Genomic DNA, 13790 nt, shown 5'->3' with positions numbered 1-13790 from the left:
AGAATTTGAGGAAATTATGGACTAATACTCTTCCAGGGACTGGCATTATCTCGGTCACTAAGCTGGAGAAAACGTGGTGGGATATGGAGAAGGATCCAGTTGAAGCTCAAGAGAGCAGAGTCAAAGTCCTCCAAATTAAGGATTGTGGAAAGAAAAGGAGGGGCTTGCCAGTCAAGTGTGAGTTAAGATAAAAACTCACGGAGGCCTATGTTCTGTGTACCAAAGAAAGATGATACTTCAGAAATAGAAAATCCATGACAAATCTTATCAAAAGATCAAGCCCTGTGAGAATGAAAAGCTAACAACTGGAATTAAGTATACAGAGGCCATTGGTTACCTGATGTAAGATACTTTTGAAGAGGAGAGGGGTGCTTAGTTGGAATGAATCTCAGAAAGAAGTAAGTTGAAAACAGTAAATGAAGATAACCTTTTCTAGAAATTTTAATATAAAGGAACAAGGGGCCATTGGCATGTGTATTTTGTATGAATACTTTCAAGTTTCATGACTGATTTTCATAAATACTTGTTATATTCCTATTGTTTGTCGAAACTGCTTATAGCTATAACAGTTAAAGACATATCACCCTGAATGAGGGATTTCAAATAGTGGACTTTGCACTGGACCTCTAAACTCCCAGGGACCTCCAGGCTCTTGAGGGTTATGTATATCATCTCTGAATGAACACAGACTTGAAAGTCCTCTATTCTATGTGTTTTGGGGGCCTCATATCAGCTGATATATGGTGTCTGTTTGGTGGTCCAATGTTTGAAAGATCTCGGGGGTCCAGATTAATTAAGACTGCTGGTCCTCCTACAGGATCACCCTTCTCAGCTTCTTTCTGCCTTCTCTAATTCAACAACAGGGCTCAGCTGCTTCTGTCCATTGGTTGCGTGCTAATATCTGCATCTGACTCTTTCAGCCGCTTATTGGGTCTTTTGGAGGGCAGTCATGATAGATCCCTTTTTGTGAGTGTTCCATAGCCTCAGTAATAGTGTCAGGCCTTGGGACCTCCCGTTGAGCTGGATCCCACTTTGGGCCTATCACTGGACCTTCATTTCCTAATATAAATGAAAATACTAGAAGCCCAACTTAGATTATATCTGCTGAACATATGTCCTACTTCATTCTCATCTAGTAGAAACTGCCTGGAAATTTTCATGTGGAAACACAGTCACCTTGTCTTGTCCTCATACTCAATTACCCATGTAGTCTTAAGGATGTGTGGTTTCTGGGACAACAAAAAGAGCATTGTTGTGGAGTGCTGGTAAATACAGACTGACAGGAGGGAAGGTTATAAGGGAGCATGTTTGGTTTTAGAAACACTGTGTGGAGCAGATGTCTGCTCTAGGAGAGCTGGTATACTCTGCATAATGGGAAAGGTGAGGCAGTGGACATGAGGAGAAAAATGGAAATACAGTACTCAGTAGTGATAGCCCATCACCACCTTTCCAATTGTGACAAAAGTTGGGAAACTGTTACAGTGTATTTTGGTATTGGATTAATGGATTAAATAATTGCTGCCCTTTGTTGTTGTCTTCTGAGGTTGGATTGACATTTGGCAATTTGAAGATTCTGGTTGCTCAGAAACCATTGGCTGTTTTTTGTCTGATTATGGTGTCTCATCATTTGCACAAAATAAATATTTCAATATGTTAAAAAAAGGAAGGAAGGAAGGAGAGAGAGGGAGGGAGGGAGGAGGAGAAGGAGAGAGAGAGAGGAAGAGAGAGAGAGAGAGAGAGACAGAGAGAGAGAGACAGAGAGAGAGAAGAGAGAGAAGAGAGGAGAGAAGAGAAGAGAAAATAAAAAGATCCAGGGGAAAAAAGATGGTGGCTGCTGCTGGAACCAGCAGAGGAGCTCCAAGGGAGACCCACAGATGCTCCAAGGGGTAACAGGGTGGTGGAAAGAGAGTGTGAAGGACCCACAGTAGCTCCAGAACAACATTTTTTAAAGAGCAAGTATTTGGGGAAGTTGCTTTTAAAAACTGAAAAGTGGATTCATGAAATTGGAAAGAAAAATGTAGAACTGAGCTACATGCAACATAGAATTATAAAACTGTATGTTTCACAGCTACATCTCAGCCCAAAGGTTGAGAGCAAAAGGTTGGACCTAAGCAACTGGGGTGGGTGAGGGTGGGTTGCTTCTACTAGCATATACAAAAAGCTCTGGAGTCCATCCTGGCACTGCAGATAGACAGACCCAGACAGACAATCATTTACATCAAATATATGATTCTTTAAAAGTGTAATAGAACCCATTTCTTTTTAGAAAGTCATTCATCATGCAATTTTTTTAAAAAAAAATGTATTTTGTGTATGTGTGTAGCCAGTATGTATTTACTCATGTGAGTATATAAATGGAAGTGAAGATGTACACACACTCACAGGCAGATACCAGGTGTGTTCCTCTATCACTGTGCACCCTGTTTGTTGGAACAGTGTCTCAATGCACCAGGAGCTTACCAGATTAGTTGTGCTGACCTCCTCCCTCTAACCAGTTCTGTCCTTAGAGTGCATGCCTGTGCAACAAGAATTCAATGACTGAGCCCCCATCCTGGCACTGTCGTGTAATTCTTTAAGTAAGGGCCATTTTAGAAAATATGTACCTAATAAGCAGTTCCACCTTGGAAGCCTGGCTACTCCAGGGTAATTGGCAAACGTAACATGGCAATTCACAGGCTCATGTTTAACAGGGTGAAGTGAGGGACAGGAGAGGAAGCACAGTAGTAGAGAGATATGCAGAGGTTATTACAGAATAGTCCTGGCCCCAACATTGAGGGACTGTAGTTGCAGCTTGTACAGCTTACCCTGCTGAGATGTAGAGAGCACAAGGGCAATGATTCTGCCTGCAGGCTACAAGCACAAATGTCAGCCCTAGCGAACCTCAGGAGCAACCGATATCATGGGTGTGGAAGTGTGTGGCAGCCTGGAGCTTGCACAGAACCTGCCCCTGGACACCCTGTCTTGCCTCAAGATCACCCTGACTCGGGCAACTGCAGATATCAAAGATGATTCTCAGTCATGGTCCTGCATTTATGGTGCTTCAGAAACCAGGAACCTTGAAGCAGGCCAATGAGTCATTGCAATGGGTATTTGCATGCAATGATGCTCGGCCAAAAACAAAGCCAAACTCATGCAGTGTGACACAATGCAGTTTCTAATGCTACTATGATATACAAATATGCAACGGAGAGATTGAAAGATGGCAGAAGGAAGCAGAGAGTACTCAGTGGAGAAAAGGGGACCTAGAGATGCAGCTTCAGGGACTGGTGTGAGAGAAGGCTGCAGTGGACAGGAGAACATGCCATCGTCCAGCAGTGGCTGGCAGGGTGGTATTCAGCAGGCTGGAGCTTATGCACACTCAGCCCCTGAACGTGCTGCCCAGAAGCACAGTCACCCTGGCTCAGAATAACAACAGGATGCCTGAGAGGAAGATTGGACCTATTTGAAATAGCTCCGTGGTCCATGCTGCTGCCCCCCACCGTCTTAAAGCCCAAGGTTCATGTGGATATCTGTAGTCTGTGTTTCCACAGGAGGCCATGTTAGTGTCAGTGGTCTGGGTTGCCACAAGTGGCCATTTGTATGTGAGTGATCTATACTACTGCATGAAGCCATATTGATATTAGTGGTACGTGCTCCCACTGAAAGCTATTTGAGGTCAGCAGTCCTGCTGTGGCTCTGTTGATCCTACTGCAGGCAGTGGCATTGTTGTTGTTCACTAGCCCATGCTACCACAAAAGGCCATGTGGATATCCATGCTCTGTGCCGCCACCTGAAGTCAAGTTGATGTTCATGGGCCACACTGTGAGGGTGGGTAGGTGGAGGGCTATCTGAATGCATGTTGATGTCTGTGAGCCTGGCTACCACTGGAGGCAATATTGCTATCCATGGCCACTGATGCAGCAGAAGACCACATTCATGTCCATGGCCTATTCTGCCACTAAAGACCATGCTGAGATCGATGCCACATACTGACTCTGGAGATGGCGTGGTTGTCTGTGGTGCATGCTATCACCAGAAACCATGCAGAAAAATACATGCTCTATGCTCCAGCTCACTGTAAAGGGCAAGGAAGCTACAGTTGAAAAAGACAGACAGACATAGAAAGGGTGAGAACCCCTACCCCTCCTCATCCAACCCACTCCCAAAAAAGTCACAGCCTAGCCAGGAAGCCATCGAAGAAGACTTTAAAAACTGTGATATGAATCCTGAAATGTAGCTCTCCACAGTTAAGGGCTTCTGACAAGGGTGCGGATGGGGAGGGACTCAGTGTTCTTTAAGGGGCTGGCCACCACAAGTCTGACCATACTTCAGCCAACACAAATTAGACTCTTGTTTGGTTTAATTTTTGTTTGTTCTCATCATCATCATCATCCTCTTCCTCCTCCTTCTCCTCTTCCTCCTCTTCACCTCTTTTTTCTTCTTCTGTTTTCAGGATAGGTCAGAAAGGTCTGCGGCAAACCTGGGAGGACTGAGAAATGAGTGCAGTTGGGCTTAGTAGTCAGAGACTCCATTGTTATTGCGAATTTTAGAAACTGAGGGGCATATTGCAGACATGGTACCAGTTATGAAGTATCACAAATTCTTCGAACTTTTCCAAATGATGAACAAGGAAAAAATATACACACACACACATATATAAACTATTAATTTACCAAATATCTGGACATGTGATTTTTCTCTAGATACCTTAATGGTAGTATTCTAACACAAATGTTTTAAATACTTTTTCTTGCTAATATTTTGCATTATTCTCTTGAGGAATAATCACTTATTTTTTAAAACATACTGTGGAATATAAACCTATCCTTGGAGTGAACTCTTAAACAAAAAAATCATAGACAGATCAGTATTCATAGTTTAAATGCATAAATCTCTGTCCTTAGAACACTTAGTATGCCATAATCAAGTCCTGAAATGATATAATAACAGAGCTATATAAGTTCCATTTTATACAACAGATGTCCATCCAGCATATAAAATGTGGTTTGAGCACTGTTGACAGGAAATTCATAAATACTGGTTGAGTACAGTTTTGTCCTAGTATTTAATTAGAGGAACATTGACTTGGTAGTGTTGAGCCTGTTGTGGGTGCTTTCTGTTCATCTGGACCTCCCTTCCTGTACTTTAAAGCCACACCCCTCCATGTATTCTACTCAGATTTTCAAATACCTTTTCAAAATTCTTGATACATTTTAATCAATAATTATTGTTTGCTGTCAACAATTTCCCAGTCAGGTATTTATTAAACATATAAAGACATTCTCCCTCTGTGCTGATAATTCAGCCAGCAAAATAAAAGCAGGCTCTTTATCATTTTTAGAGTAACAATATGAACCTGTTTGCCAGATGCAATATACTAGCAAAATGCTGCATTTGTGACACAAGTAAAGTTTGCAGCAGTTGAAAGGAAATCATCTGTCAGTGCAAAATGGTAAACATAAGGAGATCACGTACAAAACAGGGTTTGCCTTTCTCTGTGGATTCTTTGAAGGTGGGAGGAGCAGTGGAAGTGCAGAGGACTGGGGCCATCCTGACCAGGCTCTGCATCTCCTGGAAGGGCACTACATGAAGATTAGTTTGAAACTTAGTCACTGTGCTGCCTCATAATGTCCTTCCATGTAGCCCCCTCTGTTAGTATTGCTTATTCCTGGAGTAAGTATTCTTAGAAATCATTCCTTAAAATGTAATGGTAAAGAATAAGCTTTCAAGACTTTAATGTGCCAACATTTAGCAGACTCTTTACTCCAATTCCAATAAAAGGTAAGCATAAAGATAGGGTAGGGCATTTTTAAAAAAGAAGCATGAATGCAGTGTGAAGGAGAATAAGAGGCATGTTGATTTCACCAGAGAGTACTGAGGTAGTCTGGATTTAGGAGGCTAGTAGGGGAAGGAGCCTGCCCAGGTAGAATTCCAATGATGATTTAAAATAATTTCACGTTTATTCTAATTTTGAATAAACAAAGTAGCTTAATTACCATTAAGAAGGTTTTTCTTGTTGGTCATTTAATGTCAACTGTTCAACTAGAGAATAAGGTAAACGCATGTCAAAAAACACATGATTTCAGCCTGACTTCACCATAATTCCCAAAATGAAAATCAAATACAGACTGACAGTTTTGAAACATAATCTCTGTAATGTTCTACCTTTCAAAATAATAAACCAAAATGTTAAAGCTATATACAATGTGCTTGGCTATATGTCTCAGTGTGCATGTGTGGGGGGGGGGTGTGTGTCTGTACGTGTGTGTGTGTGTGTGGTGTGTGTGTGTGTGTGTGTGTGTGTGTGTGTGTGTGTGTGTGTGTGTGACTGGTCATTATTATCAAGTTAATTTCTTGAAAGGAATCTTTCCAAAAATAAAGCTTCCTTAGGAAATGTGATATTGTTTCAAAGGTAAAGAGAGTCTAAATTATTACTCATAAAAATTTTGATATTATTCAAAAAAGTATTCTTCAGTCTGTTTGTTGTTGTGGTTATTGCTTTTCATCTTTTTTTCTACAAGACTGTCTAGATACTATATATGGAATATGTGAATGGATATTGTTACTTTTAAGAGGACAATCTATGAAACCTTTTTTCCAATCGTATTTGACTTAGGAGTGTGTGTGGGGGGGTGTTTTGTGTGTGTGCGTGTGTGTGTGTAAAACATATTTTAGCAGTGTTTTAATGTAGGTTATTTAACCAACTACTCTTAAGTTTTGATGTCTATACCTATTTAGAAAAAAAATCAAAGGGTCTCATAAGTCTTATAGCGCTGAAGTCTTGCAAATGCAAGTTCTTTGGGAGACCATTTCTTGTATAACTGTTTTGAGTTATATAATCAGTATCAGCATGAAAATTTACTGATCCGAGTTTGTGTGTGCACATAGTAACAGCTTCTTCTGGTGCATATCGTGTGGATCCATTTATCTTCTTCCTTTAATTTTTCCTGCAGACTCTTTACTTTCTTGCAGTATTTGCTAATACATTTTAAAGTACCTGGACACAGTGGCAAAGGAGGTTGGCCTTGTGTTTAATTAGAGTTCAGGAGTGTTCCATTTATACTCGGTCTTGTTGTGTACTTGCACTGTATATAGAAGTTAACACAGGGTGTGTTTTGAGCATTAATAGCAATTTAATGAATGACTACTTTGTGAATCACCAGTATCTTGAATGTGTGTTTGGCGATCTCCTCAATTTGCTATGTATTTTGTGAGGCTCATACTAAGACATTCTAAAACATTTTTATGCAAATGTTGGCATAGTTCCAAAAGTTAAGGACTTCAAAATATAAATTGAAGTAAGCTATCTTTCTGTTCGGTAATTTTCAATGACAAAACTAGGACAAGCTTTAGCTTTTTTTTTTAATTATGCCTTCATCACTTGCAGTAAAGATACACAGTACAAAATGTGATGGGAATGGCCTCTTAGACCTCAGTAGGTATCTATCTATCTATATATTGTTTTCCTGTAGCTTTGAATTGCAGTGTGGGGAAACTATCACATGATACTTATGCATGATTTCCAGTACACATACCATGCTACATCTTCACTGCCTTTTTACTGGATTATAGTTTCCTCACAGTAAGGTTGCTGCATATGTTCTAATAAACACAACTGAAGAGGCAAACCATGATTGATTTCTGTTGCTTCTTCACTGTATAGAACTGCTTTTGACTTCAAAGTGTTATCTTAACTGAGAACAGAGGATGGAGCAGAAACCTGTGCAGTGATTCATGGGAATATATGGAAGTGAATGATTAGTTCATGTGCCTCTGCTCCTCAGAGATGCCGTAAATCCTGCAGGAGTTCTTTAACGTCAGGCTGGATGCCTGCTTCTGTCAAATCTCATATAGACTAGCATATATTATAAATTGAGAAATCTAGGAAATGAACAAGAATTTCTTCACCCAGTCATTCAATTTTTTAGCGATGTCACATTGACATGCCGATAGAGGATGAAAGCATAATACTGTTCTCTTTTAGCCATAAAAGCTAAATTTGCATATTTATAAACACTGAGACCCTTCCCATATGGCAAAACACACTTTTAAAGTGAGAAACAAAATGCTAATTGACGATAGTCTAAGATCTATATGTGACTTCTCAAGTCTCTAAACCATTTTATTCCAAGAATGAAAATGTTAAGATGCATTGGGTCTTAGAATAATGAGAAAAGCCATGAATACCTAGCAAAGCCAAGTAAGGAGGCTTCCCACTGTGCTGCTTAAATCAGTGACTTTACAGCATCGCTTCTCTTGCCAGGATAATAAAATGAAACATGTGTATGTGCTGTTTCCTTTGCATTATATGTTAGAAGCTGAAGAATCATCTCTCAGAGAGGTAATAGCCACCAGTGGAAAAAATTATTTTCTTTCCCTTGCCATTCTTTGCTAGACTTCTCTGGAACACCAAACATATAATGAATTTAGCTGGATTCTACCAAAACATAAATCAGCCAAAAATAAGGAAGAAGAGTAATTAAAAGCAAGGATGAATATCAACACACTGAAAATAAGATACACTCATAATGTGGGAATCCCTCCTTGATAAGCAATAGGAAGTTATCCCCATTGTCAGAAATGCCAGAGACACAACAGCCTGGGCCTCCGTGCAGATGCCAACCCTCCTTCTCCTAGCCTTCTTGAGCCCTGTATATGCAACTCCAAGCCAGAAGGTTGAAGATTACCTGTCAACCTCCAGTAGTGTGGCATTTTTGCCACAGGGCCGTAGAAGCCTTAAACAGGAAACTGGGCCAAATTCTACCTACATGAAATGCTATCACACAGTTTCCTTCTGGAGCCAAAATACTGTAACGAACTGAGAATTTCTGCTACCTCTTCTTCTGACAACTGCTGTTATTATAAAGGAAACATCTTCACCACTTACTGGATTTGTTAAAATGTGCAGCATGTGGTATTCAGGATGTTTGCCTGTATTGTATTCTGAATATCTATCTTCAGAGAGAATTATTTTGTTTGGACAAAAGGAGGTAGTGGGGAAAACAAGTGTGTGGTAAGCTCGCCAACCTCAGTCGTTTTAAAAGTAAACTATACAAACCACTAAAGACATATTTGCCTTGCAGAGAATTAAAGACGTTTAGAGGATGGTCAGAAGCAGTTCTAATAGCTGTTGAGAAGTGACTCTGTGCCCACTGGGAGGCGCTGCTCTTCTAGGGAGGTTTCAAGTGCACTATCCTTCCCCCATCAGTCCTGAAGGGAGAATGAAGGGTTGCTGTGAGACATTTTTAAAATGCACACATTCTTTCTTTTAGATATTTACAATTGAGCACATTAAGCAGGTTACATGCAATCCCCAGCCCCCATGTGCACACATATGCTACCTGCAGTGTGTTCCTTACCATGCCTCCATGTGGCTCCTTTGTAATGAGTAAGGACCTAGTGTTGACTCATTATTGTCCCATGAAGTGTTTATGTGGAGACACATCTCTGATGCTAGCATGGAGGTCCATGAGTGAGCAAATTGTGTTTTTATACAACCTGGAACCACTTACCCAAGGGTGACACTACCCACAGTGAGTTGAGCCCTCCCACTAATCATTGATCAAAAGAATTCTTCACATGTCATCCTGCAGACTCATTTCTGCCACTCAGGCATGTTACATGTACCACACAGTCTACGCATACTTCTATATACATACTAGCTCCTCCATGGCACAGCTACATCTGTTGTCCCTCTTCTCTCCCAACAGTAGACATCAAGTTCATAATTTGTGTGATTATACTTAGGCCTTATCTGATTGAATATTTAAGTAAAACATCCCCTATTGCTTTAGTGCTTTCTGTGTCTGTAATAAACACTAACCTAAACCAACTTGGGACAGAAAGGTTTTAGTTGGTTTCCAGTTTACAGAACATCTTTGAGTGGAAGCTAAGGCAGAAACCTGAAGGCAGGAACTAAAGCAGAGGCCATAGGGGAGTTCTACTTACTAGCTTGCTTAATATCACAAGACTACTTGCCCAGGGGCAATGCTACCCACAGTGGGATGAGCCCTCCCACTTAAATCATTGGTCTGGAAACATGCTCACAGTTCAATCTGGTAGTGATAATTCTTCAGTTAAGGTTCCCCCTTCCCAAGTGACTCTAGTTTGTGTCAAGTTGAGGAAAACTATCCAGTACGCCTATGTGTGTATCCTGAGGAACTCAGTGATGGCCACAGGTACAGGCTAACCATTTACAGTGCTTATGTTGAATTCTGAATACGAGAAACTTGACTCATAGCTAAGTAAAGGTGTTGCTTGGGAAATGGTCTTTTATATATAACTGAACAAATATTTGTTTGTGAGTCTAGAATTCAGTGTCACAAAAGGTTGCATCTTCAGCAGGTGCAATAGATGGTATCTTTACAACTGGCAGGTCTCAAGAATAAGACTATCTGTGTGGCCCTGGACATATTTATCCAATTTTTCGTTGTAAAGCTTATAATTAATAGTAAGCTGATACAGAAAAGTAGGTCTAAATCAGGTGAAAGAATGTGCTGAGATAATTTGTGGTTAGTATTATGATAAGCCACATTAAGTGTTATTAGCTGGCTGCCAGCATGCTGCAAGTTGTTCTTTTCTTGTCCTTCTTCATACTTGTTCTTCTTCTTCAGGGGAAGCACAGGCTCCATGTAGACACTGGAATGGAAGGGAGCTGGTGTGGCCTGATTCCTGTTGGACAGCCTTGCAACCAGGTGACGACAACAGGCCTGAAATGGAACCTCAGTGAGTAAAACCCATCTGGAAAGGGAGGATTTGTCTTTCATTGGGAAAAGGATGTTTGTTTTGGGCAGAAATGATGTGAAAATATGAGCCTCTGGGTAGCCTCCTCTTCACAGCCATGTGCACCACACCTGGCAGTTTTCATCCTCAATGTCTTTGGTGTTCATATAGGTAACCTAAGGATGAATTAACAGGCTGATTTCTGTAGTCCCTGCCAATTACCACCTTTGCCTGAGTGTTTCAATTTCCATACCCTCAGTTGTCCTTGTCATCTTCTGTTCTGTTGTGTTGTTTGGAGCCATAGACGTTGTACTTATAATTTCCACTTGTTTTGGTGATGACTTATGATGGCCAGCAACTCTTTTATATGCTATATGGGACATTTGTTTATCTTCCTTGGAGAAAATCATATCAAAGTCTTTGCTCCTCTAGGAATTGAGTTGTTCCCTTTGGCCCAGGATATGAGTCCTTCTCGTGTTCTAGTTATGAATTCTTCTTCAGATATGTGGCTGAAAGATATGTTCTTAAAATTCTTTGCTAGTATTTTTAGTTCCTATAACTTAATTAACTAAGTTAATTCTGAGGGCATAGTTCTTTTTCTTGATTTAGTTTTGCTTTGCTTTGCTTTGCTTTGCTTTGCTTTGCTTTGCTTTGCTTTGCTTTGCTTTGCTTTGCTTTGCTTTGCTTTGCTTTGCTTTGCTTTGCTTTGCTTTGCTTTCTGCCTCTCGATGCCATGTCTGTGTTGTCCACTGCTCTCTTGATTTGTGATGAACAGGAACCACACTTTACTTTTTAGAAGTAGCTCAAGTTCTGAATTTGCAAGTGGTTTTCATAATCAAACCTGTGAGCTTTCACAGATTAGCTGCTGTTATTAAATATTAAAGTGTTTTCCAAAAATTATGAGCTGCACTAAGCTATGCAAAGACTTCCTGCCTTGAAAAAAAGAAAAAAAAATGTGGGATCTGTTCATTAAATAAATGTTGGTACATCTTTCAAAAATGATAAAAAAAAAAAAACTGCCAGAAGACATGGAATAATCAGCTATGATTAACCATGGTCTATCTAAAACTGTATAAGAGATATTTACAACCATGTCATTATTCTTTAACATGTTCACCATTGAAATAGTTTGAAGATAAAAAGATTATTTTTAAGCCTTTTCTATGATTCAGTGCTGAAACAATTAGGAAAACTGGAGCTCCTTTGAAGCACATCTAGAGACCTGTCAGCTTGAAAGGAGAGAGCAGGTCTCCTCCCTGCACCTAAGTGTGCGATGGGCTTTGAAGCTGTTCAGCCGAAGCTGAGATGAGCTCCCATTAGAAGTGTTTTGAAAACATTGCAACCTGAATCAACTGTTTTAATTCCCACATTTCCCATTACTTACAAGGATCCAAAGTAGACAGCAGTAAGCTCTCTCCTAGATCTAGAGATGACCAAATTACTCAGTACTGGTATCAGGAAGGATAAAATACCAAGCCAAAGGACAAATGGAAGAAAGGGGCTGTAGCCCAGCATCCTAGTCCATATGGTAATGGAAGTCCTAAGTCCATGTGTACTTGCCTGAGGTCATTAGAATATCCTCCATCCTCCAGCTCTCACAGCATTATGCACATTCCTGACTTTGAAGAATAATGCTTTCTTGGAAGGATATAATGTTTGATCTTGCCTAAATACAATATGCCATTATTCATTTGTGTGGTAACAGGTTGCTTCAAGTTTTAAAATAATTGTTGTCTCTACATATTTATGATAATAAATGAAAAATGCATGATGGGATAGGCACATTTGTAATGCAGAGAAATGCAAATCAAAACCACTTTGAGATTTCCTATTACACCTATCAGAATGCCCAAAACCACTAAAACAAATGACAGCTCATGCTGGCAAAGATATAGTAAAAGAAAAACTCATTCATGGCTGGTGGAACTGCAGACTTGTACAGACTCCATGGAAATCAGTCTGGCCATTCTTCAGGATGCTGGGATTCGATCTACCTCGAGGTCTGCCTATATTATTCCTGGGCCTATATCCAAAGGATTCTTAATCCCACCACAAAAACACTTGTTCAATCATGTTCCTTGCTGCTGTCTCCATAATATCCAGAAATTGGAAGCAGCATAGATTTCTGTCAGAAGATGAATGGGTAAAGAAAATGTGGCACATTTACACAATACAGTTTTACTCAACTGCTAAAGAAAAAATAAAATCATGACATTTGTAGGCACATGTATTGACTTAGGAAAAAAAATCATTTTGAGTAAGGTAACCCATATCCAGAGTGACAAACACAGTTTTATTCCCTTATATGTAGATTTTAGCTGTTAAGTCAGTGATAACCACACTACAATCTGTAGAACCGTAGGTGTTATGTATGGAGTAAGGGACTAGGAGGTGATAGATATCTCCTTAGGAAAGGGAAATAGAGTACATAGTTATGAATGGACAAGGTGGGGACAGGAACAGGAGGATCAAATGTGGAAGGAGAGGGAAGAGGGGAAGAAGGAAGAAGTACACGGAGAAACAGCTAGTGTTAAGGGCCATTTGAAGGGCTGTATGGAAAACTAATACAAGCTTCCTAAAACATATTAGTGTATGAAAGAAATGTAAATAGAATTGCCAAATGACAGAAGAGATGAAGCCCCAACCAGACATTTCTCATCACCAAATGAAGCTTCCAGTGTCAGAAATGGCTATGTCTAATCCAGTTGTTGTCCAAAGGGGCCTCATGGAAACCCCGAACAACCCAGGCTATTGCCAAGGCTATTGGATATTCTCCACAGAATGACAGCTTAAGGAAGCAAGGTCCTCTAAACACGGCAGGACTGACACAGATATAAACTCTCATAGAGTGTGACAGCATGCAAAGAGCCTGCAGGGAATCTGACCCAGATGTGTCCCAGTGCTGAAAGAAACACAGCCCCTCCCCCTCCCAGCCTAGTAGATACTTCCAACTAATAACTACCCACAAAGGAAAAAATCAATTTCCTCAAGGGAGTCTCACTGGGGATACAAACTACTCGTAAAGCCAGTCCCCATGCTCAGCGGTAGATGACTAATACAACGGAGGTTTTTACATTTCTGTTATGACT

The 13790-nt window shown here is 40.3% G+C and overlaps 1 protein-coding gene across 4 annotated transcripts in view; it reads left to right on the top strand.

The window, feature by feature from the left end:
• The window catches only part of Tpk1 (thiamine pyrophosphokinase), a 328217-nt gene that overhangs the window by 233468 nt on the left and 80959 nt on the right, over positions 1–13790 (top strand). For 3 of the 4 annotated variants that reach the window (XM_006506219.4, NM_001311111.1, NM_013861.4), the window contains one exon: positions 10593–10704. The exons of the other annotated variant lie outside the window; for it this stretch is intronic. In XM_006506219.4, coding sequence (XP_006506282.1) covers positions 10593–10704 — 112 coding nt within the window. The remainder of the gene's footprint in view (positions 1–10592; positions 10705–13790) is intronic. 4 annotated transcript variants of the gene reach the window in all.

Source organism: Mus musculus, chromosome 6, assembly GCF_000001635.26.
Source record: "Mus musculus strain C57BL/6J chromosome 6, GRCm38.p6 C57BL/6J".
Classification (NCBI taxonomy): Eukaryota; Metazoa; Chordata; class Mammalia; order Rodentia; family Muridae; genus Mus; species Mus musculus.
The sequence above is the reverse complement of the archived record's forward strand: the minus strand, read 5'-3'. Positions and strand labels throughout refer to the sequence as shown.